Source organism: Fukomys damarensis, unplaced genomic scaffold (assembly GCF_012274545.1).
Source record: "Fukomys damarensis isolate Sample0158 unplaced genomic scaffold, DMR_v1.0_HiC HiC_scaffold_19, whole genome shotgun sequence".
Classification (NCBI taxonomy): Eukaryota; Metazoa; Chordata; class Mammalia; order Rodentia; family Bathyergidae; genus Fukomys; species Fukomys damarensis.
The window spans coordinates 47,836,859-47,852,382 of record NW_022900931.1 but is presented as its reverse complement, the minus strand read 5'-3'; the positions used below and the strand labels follow the sequence as shown (position 1 = coordinate 47,852,382).

At 40.0% G+C, this 15,524-nt stretch overlaps 1 protein-coding gene across 6 annotated transcripts in view; it reads right to left on the bottom strand.

Moving 5' to 3' along the window:
* Positions 1-15,524, bottom strand: part of Dcaf8 (DDB1 and CUL4 associated factor 8) — a 44,963-nt gene that overhangs the window by 16,772 nt on the left and 12,667 nt on the right. For 4 of the 6 annotated variants that reach the window (XM_010616668.1, XM_010616672.3, XM_010616666.3 and 1 more), the window contains exons 2-5: positions 10,336-10,410; positions 6,155-6,819; positions 4,576-4,716; positions 3,311-3,405 (exon numbers count right to left, since the gene is read on the bottom strand). In XM_010616668.1, the coding sequence (XP_010614970.1) occupies positions 3,311-3,405; positions 4,576-4,716; positions 6,155-6,819; positions 10,336-10,384 (950 nt within the window). In that variant the 5' untranslated portion in view covers positions 10,385-10,410. The remainder of the gene's footprint in view (positions 1-3,310; positions 3,406-4,575; positions 4,717-6,154; positions 6,820-10,335; positions 10,411-15,524) is intronic. The other 2 variants (XM_010616671.2, XM_010616670.3) reach the window with 1 other exon arrangement.

Sequence of the window (15,524 nt, the reverse complement as noted above, 5' to 3'; positions counted from 1 at the left end):
CAAACATTTCCTTTTAAAAAAAAAAAAAAAAAAACAAAAAAAAAACAAAACCAAACCAAAAACACACTGGCTTATGTCAAAAGTTTTGACATAAGCAGTGGCATATGTCTGTAATCCCAGGACTCAGGAAAGATTGCTGTGAGTTTGAGGTTAGTCTGGGTTACACAGTGAGTTCAACTACATAGAGACCCTGACTCAAAATAAAAAACAACTAAAAAATATTTACAGTTTCAGGAACAAAGCTAGCTAAGAAGCAGCTCTACTCTGAGTTTCAGAAAAAGTGAGTAGGTGCTGCTAATATTCCTTTCATAGGACCAGCTCATTTTCTTAGCAAATTGAGTTTTCAAAAGTACAGGGCCAGACAAATGTAAAAGTTATTGTGTGTAAGCAAAATGAACAAATAAGGGATATATTACGAAGTACTAGCTCCACTGTTATGTAATCCCGACAAAACTCAATCTTTCTATGCCTCAAAGTATTGCCATCAAACAATTCTCTCAATGGATAAATGCATAGAGTGCATTGAGTTCTCTGGGTAACATGCAGAGAGGTACAATAAAAATGATAAATCAGGGCATGGCGGGGTAAATTTTCAGATCAGAGAAAGACAGCATGTGAAACCGTATGAAATAAATTCACTGAATTCTGCCTTAAAATTAATGAGCAGGTTATGTTCCTCCAAAAAGGGGAAAATTACAGATTACACACACCAAAGGACTTAGAAGAATACATCAAACTGGGTCCCACTAGCTATAAAGGAATATACCATCCACAATTTCAGTCAAACTCTTAGACTTGTTAGTCAATTTCACAAGCTCCCAGAGAGTCATGAAATGCAAAGGAAAAATTCTTCAATGCTAACTTCACACAAAAATGCCTAGTACAAGCAAATGTTCAGGTACCATCTAAACTTGTGAAAACATCTTGGATTTTCTGGCTAAACTCTTCACAGAGCCTTTCACCCCATTCCAGCCTATAAAACTACTTCTTCAACTCTCGAGCAAAAACTGAAGATTCACTCTCTCTTATTCCTGAAACCTAGAATTTGGCCCTTCTTAAATTCTAAATTTTCTTCAATGTTCCCCCCTTTCAGCTTCTTATCTCGCCCAGTGATTTATGTCTAGATCTACAGTCAACTATCAGCCACATTTTCTGCTTGTGTCATTTCATTTCAAACTCAATAATTTGTCAAAGTCATTTGCTACACCCATTACTTGAATCAGACTTTTTGTGGCCTAACAGGAGTTTCCCTTTGAACCTTATCCAGGGTAAAATTTCAATCTGCTTTACAACTCTCTAATACAGCAGATCAAATAAATTCACTATAATTTCATTTACCCTTCTTCTTTTCCTCCTTTTACAGAAACTTGCTAATGTTCTACTATCATCCACAGTACCATAGAATGTTAGAGCTGGATACAACAAACATTACTCATAAGACAACTACAAAAAAAAAAGAACACAGCTGCTGCAGAGGTGCAAAGATGTTCCTCGACTTATGATGGGGTTTATGTCCCAATAAACCCACTATAAATTGAAAATATTCTAAGTTGAAATGCACTTTATGTACCTAACCTACTGCATGCCACATATTGTTGACATAGTACAGTATTAGTTGTTTAATCCTTGTAATCAGGTGACTGATAGCTGTGGGTTGCTGTTGCCTACCCAGCATCATAACAGACTAGAGTATTACATATTGCTAGCCTGGAAAAAAATCAAAATTAAAAGTTTAAGTTCAGTTTCTAATGAATGTGTATTCACTTTCACGCCATCATAAAACTTAAGAATTGTTTAGCCAGGGGTAATCTGTCAGAGAAAGCACAGCCCTTGACACTCAGCCTTGTTTCCTTTCCACTATACCCCCATCATCTTCTAACCTTCCTCTTCTTAAAGGTTATATAAATAACCAGTATATTCTTTCTCTAAGCATAAAACACTTCCGTCACTTAAGTAGTTGTTGAAGGCTGTCTAATTTTTAGACAGCTTTCTATGGACTCATCTCACTAAAAGTCAAATTATGATCAGCCTTCAAATTATATTCCCTAGATTAATTTATATTTACTTATATTCTATGTAAAGCACTGAAATCCCTGGTACCAAATACAAGATCTGTTATAATTTTTAAGACTAATTACACAAATAATCTAGATACCCATAATGAGTGATTAAACAGAGAGCAGCACACCAATGCTACAACATGTATGTCATGGGTAAACATTAGAGATGCTTTTACCACTTGATATAGAAAGATTTCCAAAACATAACGTGACGAAAGCAAAGGAGTACACATATATCTCATTTATTAGGGCTAGTGTGTATGGATATACTTAGGTACATAAATTTATTAAAAAGGGACTGGGGTAGGTGAGGTGGTATACTCCTACAACCCTAGCACTTGGGAGGCTGAGCATGGGCTGCATAGCGAATCCCTGGCCAGCCTCGATTACAGAGCAAAACCCTATCCCAAAACAATAAAGGGGGACTGGAAGTGTTCAAAATTACTAACATGGTTACTAATAGCTAGAAAAATGGCAGAGGGTGTTATGAGGAAGCATTTACATTTTGGCCACATACTTTATTAGCCAAATCTCCTTAAGATGCATCTGCTTATTAGAAGAGTAATAAAAATTAAAACCACTAAAATAATTTTAATGGTAGCTACAGCTTGATCGGTTCCACTCATGGTGCTACACATTATGCTGGAACATCAAATATACATATCAATAATCCTCAGAGAAACCCCTGTAGAAGAAAGAAGATATTATACTGAGGTTTAGAAGATTACTGTATACAGATCATAATTAGTAGTGTCTGAGTTCCTCTGCCTGTGTTCAAACAAAAAGCTATGTTTCTCCTATGATATGACACAGCTAAAATGTAACATACTGAGTCTCAAATTCATGCACAAATGAATTGTGATATGAGGGAACTCTACTATAGCTATCAATATTTCTGTTCAAGATTCATAATTTGATTGTTTCTCTATGTAACTGAACTGAAAATTTACATATCTCTAGTCTTCCTTCGGGTAGGATGAACGGCAACCTATTAAGGTGAGCTTATGATCATCAAGTTGTTAAATCCCACATATAACTGAACCTTATTTCAAAAATGAAAGCATAGTATTACACGGCTGAGAAATAGACACAAGAAGTAAGGAATTCTCCCAAACCATAAACTACCTCTTATCGTAGGCAAAAAGGCACTTATTCTGATGTACTTGAGAGCTGATCATTACTAAGACACATGAAATATTTTTAAGTCCAAGAGACAGAGAGAACTGTAAAGATATTACTTGTATACGTACGAAGCTGGCCGATCTTGTCTCAGGTCAATGGTAAATACAACTGCATCTTCACCTGCAGACAGGAACGTACAGGGAGAGTCTGGTTCCAGAGCCAACTGAAAGAGAAAAGGGGGAAAGGATGAGGGTTCTAAAGATTAGAATTAGAAATAGTCGAGTTCACTTCTTTACCTTTTATGAAAGGCTACAATGAAAATGTTTCAGGAAGACAAATGTCTGGCTTTTTTGTTGTTGCTGTAAAATTCCAAAGAAGATAATTTTAAGTACACCACTCTTCTGTGTAAATTATTCAGTCTGTTTATTCTGTACAAGTCAAAAGGACAATGATTTGCTATTTTAACAAATCCTTTCGGGACTTAAACATCAGCTCTTAAGAGTTCATTTTCAAAATCAATCCCATACCTTGAGGTATGGAGAGAAATGGTGCCCTTTCATTCTCTTCATCTTAGTTCTAAAAATTAGTTATCTAGTGTATTGGGTGTAGGCTTACGAATCACAGGTGAATTTCACTTTTCCTGAGCCATGTGACTGGAAAGGAAACTCAAGGTCCATCTACAAATTTTCTTAAGGTCTGTAAATCAAGGTACCATCTCTTTTCACGGCACAGAAAAACACAGTGCCTACTCTGAGTCTGGGAAGCTCATAGCTCCTCACTGGCTACCCCTAAGACTATTTGGCCTATATTCCCAACTCTAAATAGGGTTTCCAGAAATAGTACTATTTGAGCTGAGAGCTGTAAGCAGATAGTTGGAGGAACCAACTATTAGTTCCTTGGAATTGTGACAATGTTTTAAAAATTAAATTTCAGGGGTTTGGAAAGCATAGGAAACCTCAAGGATCAACAACCACGCACAGCTCAGCTTAGCAGGTAGGTACAGTAAGCAAATGCTACAAGTACATGATCTGGGTAAAATCTCAAATACTTATCTTCCAAGAAGTTTAGGCTGGCTATTTTTCCTTTTTGGTACCAGGGATCAAACTCTGGACCTTGTGCTTATGAGGCAGGTGGTGGAACCACCGAGTTAAATCCCCAGCCCCAGCTTGACTATTTTTACTCCTTTCTCAACTACAATTCTTAGGACTGAAAGACACAAGGCAGATGACCACAATAAAAGGGACATGACAGGCAGAGATGAGAGGATAGATATTAGCTGAAATTCAGAGGGATATGATCATTACGTATATCTAAAAACATACCAATAAATTTAAAACTACAAATAAAGAAATCCATAGATGGCATGGATTCACAAACCGAAGCAAAGGCTAACCTTGTGGGATGCTCCTTTGTGCTGCGCCACACGCTTTGTATTCTTGCAGCACTGTGTGGCAGACAGTTCTGCTACCCGAACCTGTCCATCCCGGGCACACATGGCCAGGGTGGAATCTCCACTGTTGGGAAGGAACTTGGCCTGTGGTAGAATGAAAAAAAGGTTGCACACAAAAGAAATTGTAGGGGCCGGGGATTTAGCTCAGCGGTTCGGTGGCCTGCCTTGCAAGTCCAAGGACCCAAGTTCAATCCCTGGTACCAAAAAAACCAAAACAAAACAAAACAAAAAAACCAAAAAGAAATTGTAGAGGTGAATATGAGAATGAAGACTGTGATGATCCCAGTTCACTCCCTTTCTTACACAATAGCTACACATAACTTTTCTACTCTTGTACAGATGGCTAAAACCAGTTTCTCCTAGGGGTTAAAAAGGAAAAGGAAAGAAAAGACTTCCTTTGAGGTGTGACTGGTTCTAGTAAGGCTGAACTTGTATGTGATTAAATGCTCAGGTTAGTGCTGGGGATTTAGCTCAGGGGTTCACCGCCTGCTTCTTCTTGTTCTTTTTGGTACCAGGATTGAACTCAGATCATTGCGCTTGTTAGGCAGACAGAAACACTGAGCTAAATCCCCAGCCCCCGCTGCCTGCTACTCAAGCACAAGGTCCTGAGTTCAATTTCTGGGATAGATAGATAGATAGATAGATAGATAGATAGAAGCCCAGGTGCACCTAATAGAGGAGAAAAATAAGGAATAAAGGAAAATCTTTTTTTTTTTTAAATGCTTTTGTGGTACCAGGGATCAAACTCAGGCCCTTGCCCAAAGCAGGCTACGGAACCACTGAGCCAAATCCCTGGCCCTAAGGAAAATCTATCTTTATCAGTAGTAAACATCACTATGCCACTATGCCACACGGGAAAGAAAATTAGGGATGAATGCTGGGGCAAAAAAGAGAATGTGCTTAGGGATATCTGGTATCAATATGGAGAATGGGTCTAAATAAAATTCCCTCAAATATCACTACCAGCCATGATTCCAGGTACTTAGCTCCCACTGGTTTGATGTTAGCTGTATGTGCTCCTGTGTGTGTTCCTGTGGTACTAAGGACAGAACCCTCAGCTGTGTGCATGCTCAGCACATGCTGTACCACTGAACAAAACCCCCTAGTCCATCTACTGTTATTTAATCTTCATAACCCTGTATATGTAGACCCAATTTTGTAGATATAACTGAAAACACAGGTTAACTTTCCCAAGCTCACATAGTTATCAAGTGGAAAGGCCAGGGTTTGAACCCAGGCAGAGTAGTTTAAGAGCCTGTGCTTTTACACTATACTGTCTCCTAGTAGCACATCTACAAAACCTCCCTGAAGTTCCAGACATCCTCCTATAATAGGACTTGACAGCTCTTATGGTCAAGAAAACAAAAGATTGCCATGGGTCTTTCTATGTCATAAAGGAAGCCAACATGGGGTTAAGCCCTGATGTGTGATTCTTAGCACAACTCACTACCAGCTCCACTCTACGCAGCAGCTCAGACTGTGTAATGCATGCCCAATTCTCAGTTATGCTTCCTTGCCTTACCTGGAAGACATTACTTTTGTGACCACTCTCAAAGTCAAGCACTGGCTGCCGACGCACCCAATCCCACACCACCACCTTCAGGTCATCGCTGCCACTGGCCAGCCAGGTGCCACGCTGGTTAAAGTGCAAGGTGTTGACACAACCGGTATGGCCCTCGAGCCCATGCTGCAAGCGGAAACGCTGTACAAAGACTCTTGCTCCACAGGCCTCATACACAAAGTGGGCACTTGAACCTAGTGCCCGTTCCCGAAGGGCAGGAAGGGCTTGCCAGCGAGGTCGAGGCAGGGCTGTTGTCTCTGAGGACACCCAATCTTCCAGGGCCCGCTCATCATCTGATGAGTCCTGGTCACGGCTGGCCCGCTTGCGCTGTAAACGGCACCGAGGATGTTCTTCTTCCTCCTCTTCTTCCTCTTCCTCAGAATGGTCATGAACTCGGCTTTCATCATTGATGGAGTAATGACCAGTGTCCTCCATGCTGTCAGAGTCTTTTTCTTCACCTGAGCTCTCAGTGTCTGTGCCGCGACTTTCTGTGCTGGTACGGTTGGGGCCACCTTCATCCCCAGTCAAACTCAAACTAAGGTCTGAGGCCTCCACTTCAATGCCTGAGGATGTCTCCCTCCCCTCTTCTGTTCCAGACATCTCCTCTGGACTGCTAGATAGGCTTCCTGCACATTAATGAAGAATGGAAGGGGAAAATTGGGAAATATGATTAGAGTTGTGATCAGAAGAATTTCCCACTGTAGTCTAAGAAACTATCATATTGAAAAACCAAGAAATAAATTTCAGGCAAAGTGTTTCCATTATAAATGCTTACAAAGAGTTAACTTCTGACACTGGTATATGCCTATAACCCCAGCTATTGGGAGGCTTCTGAAGGAATTTCATGAGTATGATGTCACTCTGGGCAAGTTAGAACATGTTTAAGGGGGGGGACTACTGATGTAGCTCAGTGGTAGAGAAAGAAAAAAATAAAGTCACTGTTGTTTATTTTTTGAGACAAAGTCTCACTATGTAGTTCAGGCTGGTCTTGAACTCACTATGTAGCCCAGGTGCCACCATGCCCAGCCCTTAAAAATTACCTCTTAGAGGAAAATCTTATAAAGGACAACAAATTGAAAAGATCAAAACCACATACAAAGACACTTCAAAAAAAGTGAAGAACTGCAGAATAAACTAAAAGTATACCAAGAGCTGGTTGTGGTAGTAGCACACTCTGGGAGGCTGAGGCAAGAAGATTACAGGTTTGGACCCAACCTGAGCAACTTAGTAATACAGTGTCTCAAAAATTTTTAAACAGAGAAGAAAAGAAAAAAAGTGTGGGAAAGGGAGGGAGAGGGAAAGAAAATTTTAAAAAGAGCTGTGCATGTAGATCAGTGAGAAGGTCCTAAGTTCAATTCCCAGCCCTGCAACAAAGTTCTCAAGAAACTAATCTTGGGCATACTGCATGCAAGTATGTCTAATTCAACTACTTTAGGGTGTTTCATTGGATGGCATCCATCAAGTACAGCAAATAATTAAACTGTAAGAAAATCTCCAGCCAGAACTAGCACAGCTATTTTCTTAGAGAAAGATGGAAAATAACTGATTAAAATTACTAATACTTACAGATACAGAGTTAGGCCATTTTCTACTTCAAAAAAGCATCTCCACCTCCTGCTGCCTAAATGCTAAGTTTTTTTTCCCAAAAGTTCCTAACATTCATAAAGAAAGGGAGTTGAGGGGATTTTTAAGCAGGGAATTGTGATCACTTGGTGTGGATTCTTGCTCACCTTTTGGCAGTGAACAGATTTATTTATTTCCAATAGTTTTATTAGTCACTTTTTTTTTTCTTGAGACAAGGTCTCACTGTGTAGATCAGACTGTCCTGGAACTTACTAGGCTGGTCTCAAACTCACAGTGATCCTTCTGCCTTAGCCTCCCGAGTGCTGGATTTACAGGTGTGTGCCACCATGCCTGGCTTAGTCATCTCTTTACTGAGATGAAGTTTTATTAGGAAGCATACACAAATTTTTTTTTGTTTGTTGTGTAGTTCAAGCTGGCCTTGAACTCACTATATAGCCCAGGCTGGCCTTGAATGTGAAGCAATCAACCTGCTTCAGCCTCCCAAGTGTTGGGATTATAGGCATGTGTCACCACGCCTGGCAACATACACAAAATTGACGAAAAGCAGACCTACTCTAGTAGTACCCAAGAAGAAAACGTCAGTGTACTCCTGGTTTGCTACACTGGTAGTTAAATAACTCGTTGACTTTGAGTAATCACAAGAAACTCCATTCCCTTATCTAACACCAACCAAATCATCTTCCAATGAGCATTTAGCAATGTTCTAGAATTAATACAACTACTATTTCCTACCTATGGTCCAGGTATGGAGATAGGAAGGAGAAAAAGGACTATAAACACAGCCTGCTCATGGCTCCTCTCCTCTGGATGACTGCAAATTCTACTCTGCCATAAGTAAGACAGTCCAGTTGTGTGATTCTAGTACAAGATACTCCACTCCAATATTTACTGTCTAGTTATCTGGATTAGAGCAGAAATTTGTGACAATCACTAAAGCAATGGGATCCTTTTTCAATGAACTCTTAGGCAAAAGCCAACACAGAAAACATAAACAATACAAATGCTTAGTTTCAAGTAGTAACAGAAGTCTGAGTGACACAAAAGCAGCTCAACTAAAAGCACAGTGTGAAGACAACTGGGCTAGGAGCTGGGACAAAAAGAAAAAAGAAATACACAGAACTGAACCTAGAAACTATACTTGCTAAAACTGAGAAGTTTAATAGATGGGTTTTTTTTTTAAATGATATTGGCTTGAGCTTGGGAGTGGAGAGAAGGGACGAAGATACCACAGCTAAACAGGTCTGTGGTGAGAAGGAAAAATTAAACATTAAAACTCCTAGATTTGGGCCAGGGATTTAGTTCAGCGGCACTGCACCTGCCTTGCAAGCGCAAGTTCCTGAGTTCGATTCCTGGTACCAAAAAAAAAAAAAAAAAAAAAGGCAAAACCAAAACAACAAAAAACAAAACTCCTAGAATTTGTTAGAATTATGATTACCAATTCAGACTCTACAGGCCATTCTGGCCATTAATATAAGGTGTATATTACAAGCTCAGGAAGAGGGCCCGAATAATCAATGATCAAAATCTAGCTCAGGAGAGTTAGCCAATTTTTTTCTGAAAAGGGCCAGATAGTAAAAATTTTAGGCTTTGTAGACCACATGGCACTGTCACAACTACTCAATCCCATTAGCACAAAAGCAACTCCACTAATACTAAAACAACCAATAGCTACTACATACTTAGCTGGCATGACTACATTCGAATAAAACTTTACAAAAATAAGTGGAAGCAGGGGATTTAGCTCAGTGGTTATGCCACTTGCCTCTCAAGCACAAGGTCCTGAGTTCGATCCCCAGTACTATAAATAAATAAATAAAATAGAAGTAAGTGGAAAGCTGGCTTTGGCTTGTAGGTTACAGTTTGCTAATTCCTGACAGTTAATGGCCAAGCTCCAAATTAATAACATACTTCAAGTCTCTCTAGAACCCAGGGCCTTCCAACTAAACCCACTGAAAAAACAGAAGGAGGGAAGAAGAGGAAAAGGAGAGAAGAAAGGTAAGCAGAATTCCACTTGGTTTGGTTTGATACTTCCTCCAGAAGCAGCAGCAGAGGATCAGGGGCTGGAGTACGGGTGAGAGTTTGAATCCTAGACCTCACACTTTACCACTAAGTTAAATTCCTAGGCCAGTAATTTCCTCTCTGATCTATTATCTCTATCAAACTATTATCTACCATGGAAAGAGATCTCTTAATATAAACACTGGCGAACCTCATCTTCCTCAAAATCTCCTGTTCCTACCATCCACTGGATCTTATTTTGCTCCTTTATTAACAGAATTTCCTAGGTCCTGCCCACCTTTACAGCCTTTCAGAATTTCCAACTATGGGACCTCTTAGAAGCACATTTCTTACTGATCTTCTAAAAACATCAGATACAATTTGAAAAAGCCAAAATACCAGATAATCCAAGATGTTTCCTGTGTAGTTTCCTATACTCAAAACAACACAGGAAAGGTTCCTCCCCTTCACTAATGTCCAGGTTTCCACTCTATCCTGGGGGGAGGAGGAGGACCTTAGTTAATAGTAAAAATAGCTTCACCTTCATTTTGGCCCCTTACCATTAGCTAAGTCTGTTCTACCATCTGTGCTGCTCCCTTTGCTGGACATCTTGAATGATGTTTGCTGTAAGCAGCCTGCATTTGGGAGAAGAAGAAAATGAAATAATTAGAAAGACCACCTGGGAAAGAACAAAAAAGACAAGAAGATTTAAAAATGTACAAGCATTGTCAATTTTATAAAAATTGTGTATGTGTTTAACAGGACTTCTCAGCTGCTGAAAAGCACACCAGATCCCCTCCCCCAATATCAAATTCCACAGAGGGATATATTTTTCAGAGATTAACTGCCATCTTTTTACCTTACTGAGTAACTGGCAGTGCTTCTTTTTCAGATAGAAAAGAGGGAGCTGAAAAAAAAAAAAACCTGGAATGGCAGGCACATATCAAGTGACAGGTACTGCAAGCAAGGAGCCTCAATACAGAAAGCTAGCTTCAGCACTGCCCTCTAGGCAAGAATCTTCTCTTCTAAAGTGACAGTCCTGTGTATCCACAAACTCTGTAAAACACTTGTTTCACAACAAGAGGTGAGTCAGATTCTGAATATTATTTTCCACACATGTCAACAGAGAAGAAATCAAACTTTGGGTAAGAGCCTGTGCTTCATATCTACACAGATGCTCAATTTTGAGCTTATTATAGGCAGAGATACTAAAGAATTATAAGAAGTAGAACTACAGTGTGAACTTAGGAGCACCTACCCCCAAGAAAGAACCTTAATATTCTCTCTCTTTCTGGATTAATAGTCAGTGATCAAGAGGAAAGGTAAGGAAGCCAACTTCATATAACAGCAAACATTATTTTACTCCACTAACTTTCACCAGACTTACCTTTCTGGCAAAGCCCTAACTAGGATCTGGGCATCTAGCTTATTTCTTTTATGCCACTAGAAACCCCACCACCACCACACTGCCACCTCTAGCAAATTCCAAAGAGCAAAGAATAATATTATTCAGACCAGAATTTTGTTAAGCCCTTTCAGTGCTTTGGACAAAAGGCACTGGTAAAAAAAGACAAAGTATGACTATGACTCCAGTTCTTGTACCCAAGCACAATGGCCTCTAATCTTTCATTCCCATAACAATTATCCCAGAAACAGCCCCATCCTTATCCTTACCCGCTACTTTCCTCTACAGAAATCTACACTGTTCATAAAAGCAGTTATCTACCAAGAGATAGCTGCTCCAAGACTGCTCACAGTAGGCCAAGCTGGGGGAGTAAAACTACCACAAGTACAGGGCTGAGGGTGAATTTGAGGAAAGGACACCTGGAAGGGTGACGATGGAAGACAATGACAAGAAACACATATGTGAAGCCACATAAAGAGAAACAGTGAAGAATTGCTGCAGAATAGGCTCTTCCCCCCCCCCCGTTTTTTTTTGGTACCAAATGAGGAAGGCAGAGGAACCACCAAGTTAAACCCCCAGTCCCTTCTCTTTTCTTTTGTTTTTTGAGACAGGGTCTCACTATGTAGTTGAGACTGACCTGGTACTTATTATGTAGCCCAGGCTGGTCCCGCACTCACAGCGATCCTCCTGCCTCAGCCTCCCGAGTGCTGGGATTACAGGTGTGCGCCACCAACGCTTGGCTTTTCTTCTCTTTTTTGATTCATGTATTTTTACACAGCATTCCTCACATGGCACTTGCTTTTCTCTTTCAATAGTCTCTGTTTATATTCTTAGCATCTTAGCAGTATCTTTGCCCTCATCTAGGGTTCAAAAAAACATTTTTTGTTTTTGGGTACCGGGGATTGAACTCAGGTCCTTACACTTGCAAGGCAGGCCACCGAACCGCTGAGCTAAATCCCCGGCCCTAGGGTTCAAAATTAATTACTTGCAAAGTCCATGAATTCAAGAAAACGATTGTACTTCTCGGGCGGGATTAAAAATTAAGGTCATAAGCAGACCACTATTTCATGGTCAATGGAAAACAGATTTGATGTTTTCCTACTTCCGTAATTAAAACTGTCTACCATACCATACTTCTCACCCTACTCTTATCCACTCCCAGCGAATAAAAACGCAGCTCCAAAAAGCCTTTCTCAAAACTATTAACTTCTAGAGGAACCCAGACCACCTGAATTTGAGAATCATAACTGCTTTAAAACAAACAAATTTGCTTTCCCAGCCTCTATGACCAGGAAGAGCCAAAACCTAAACTACCCACTTCTGAGAAGTGGGGGAAAAAAGAGAGCCATGAGGTTCAACCCATATCCAGAGGTTATAGAAGTGTCTTTTAGGGAAACTGGCCTATGATTCTTTCAAGAAGGAAACTTCTAAATTGGGAGCTGTCACAAAAAGTCTGTAATCTCAACTTTTGGGAGACTGAAGCAGAAGGGTCAAGTTTGAATCCCACCTGGGCAAATTAGTAAGACCCTGGCTCACAACCAAACAGGACAGGGGATGTAGCTAAGCGTATATAGGCCCCTAGTTCAACCCCCAGTACCACCAAACAAACAAAAAAACAAATTTCTCTTTGAGGAAAACAGTTGAATTCACTGCTAAATTAAGAAACAGAGAAAACTGAAAATGCTTATATCAACCATATTGGGTCACACCATCAGCATGCTTGCTTCTTTGTTTTTTTGAGGCAGAGTCTCTCTTTGCAGTACAGGCTGGCCCTGAACTCACTACGTAGCCCAGGATGGCCTCGAACTCCTGTCTCAGTGCTGGGATTACAGGCAAGCACCACAATACCTGGCAGCCATTAGTGTATTTTATGCTCATGTATTTTAGGAGCTATTTAATTATCCCTGGGCTTTTCTCTATAAAATAACGGGTTAAATATACCTAATCTGAAAATCCCAATGCCTCAAAACCTGAAACTTTGTAAGCAAAGACATGATATTCAAAAAGTTACAAATTTCAGGGTTATTTTTTTCATATTAGGGATGTTCAACAAGTAACTCTATGCAAGTATTTCAAAATCTGAAAAATACTGAAATGTGAGATGCTTCTGGTCCCAAGCATTTTGGATATGGGATAATCAAGGTGCAGTAACTCCACATATGCTGTAAATAAGTACAATTTTATGCTAAAACTTCTGCAGAAGGATACTGTGGAGGCCCGGGATGTAGCTCAGTGGCACCGTGCCTGCCTGGCAGGTGTCAAGGTCCCGAGTGTGATCCCCAGTACTGGGGGAAAAAAAGGATATTCTGGGGACAGTGGCCTGCATTACAAACCAAAAAAATTTTTGTTATTGGGGACTGAACCTGGGACCTTGCACTTACAAGGCAGGTAGTGGAATCACTTAGCTAAATCCTTGGCCCTCTCGGGAAAAATTTTGAGAATAAATTCCAATAGGCAGAAACATACATGCAGTCAATTCATATTAACTTCAGTAGAATAATACCAAATACATATTTCAACATTACTTTTTTTATTTTGGTACTGGGATCGAACTCAGGACCTTACACACTTGCCAGGCAGGCCCGGTGTCACTGACCTAATCCCTGGCTCTCGACATTCCTTTTTATATTCCACAGGATCATCTTGCATATCCCTAAGTATATTAATTCCTAGCTATTGTCCCTCCTCATGATAGGGTGTATTTTTATTTTTAATCTCCCTTTTCACTTGGCCCAAACTTGCTCTGCAGAGCTCAGTTTTTCTCCTGCCCTTGTTTTCTTCCTACCTTTAATGAATGTAAAACTTCGTCACGGTAAAAAAAAAAAAAAAAAAGTAAATTAGTTCCCACTAATACTTCCCACCTGAAATCCGTATGTTGAAGCCTTAACTTCCTATGTGACAGTAGTCAGAGACAGCATCTTTGGGATAAATTTTGATGAGGTCACATGAGTGGGTGCCCTGAAGAAAGCTTGAGTGCCCTTACAGAAGATCCTAGAGAGTTCTCTCCTTTTTTCTCATGCCACTTAAGAAAGACAGCTGATATCTACAAGACAGGAAACAAGAAAAACACTTTCACTAGAAACCAATTATGCTGGCACTTTGACCTTTGACTTCTAGCCTGCAGAACTATGAGAAAATAAATCTGTTGTTTGAACCACCAGTCTCTGGCATTATGTTATGGCAGCAGAAGCCATAGTTACAAGACAATGTCCAAATTAAAGCAGCAGGAGATACTGTAGCTGTGGCCCAGAACTCAAACAAAGGAGCTGCTTTAGAATATCTTCTGTTCATGAAAGAATATAACTTTATTTTACAATATGAGACTAGGGAACACATTTGATCCAAACCCAAACTAGTCTCTTCTTCACTGTTTAGTGTATTACATAACCAACAAATCTACTGTCTTACATTGATGAATTTCCATGCAAAGCCCAGCCCAGAGCAGACTATGCTGAAGAGCTGATGAGCTCAATGCCCCAGGTAGCTGGTGTTTAATTAATTAGCTCTATTGCTTGTACTCTAAAAATAACCATAACCTCTGCCAAGCTGAAGGGTAAAGAGCAAACTGTGGATGACTGTGGAAAAAAGGACTCAGGTATCATAATTTCACTAACAAATTCCAGTGACCTACTTTTTTATGTCAATAAAAATGAGGCCTCAAAATTTTAATCAACTATTGATAAAACCTTAACTACAACCAAGCAGAAAAGGAGCGAATACATTAAATAAGGAGACTCTGTAAAAGAGGCACCAAGTTTCTCTTGTTGAAAAATCATGGGGGTAAGGCCAGGGATGTAGCTCAGTAGCTCTACCGTCTGCTTTGCAAGCACAAGGATCCAAGTATGATCCCTGGCATTTAAAAAAAAAAAATCATGGGGCTGCTTTTTCCCCCAATATTCAATGAAAAATCTACACAAGAAAACATGTATACTAGTACAGCTGGGTATCCCAATGCAAAAAAGAAAAAAAAAAAAACCCTAAAAATCCCAAACCGGTAAGTTGCACAACACACATAAAACAGTTGTTATCTCAATGGAAGAGCATGTGCTTAGCATACAAAAGTCCTTGAACTCAACTGCAGGACCCAATAAATAAATATACAAAACATAGATCATAGACCTAAGTATGTACATTAAAACACTTTCCAAAAGGAAAAGATAGGGCCAGGGATTTAGCTCAGTGGTTTCGCCGCCTGCCTTCCAAGTGCAAGGGCCCGAGTCCAATCCCTGGTACCAAAAAAAAACAAAAACAAAAGATAATCTTTGTGACCTCCAGTTAGGCAACTATTCCTTAGGCTTTTTTGGGGCAGGGGTACCGGGAATCAAACTCAGGCCTCACACTTGC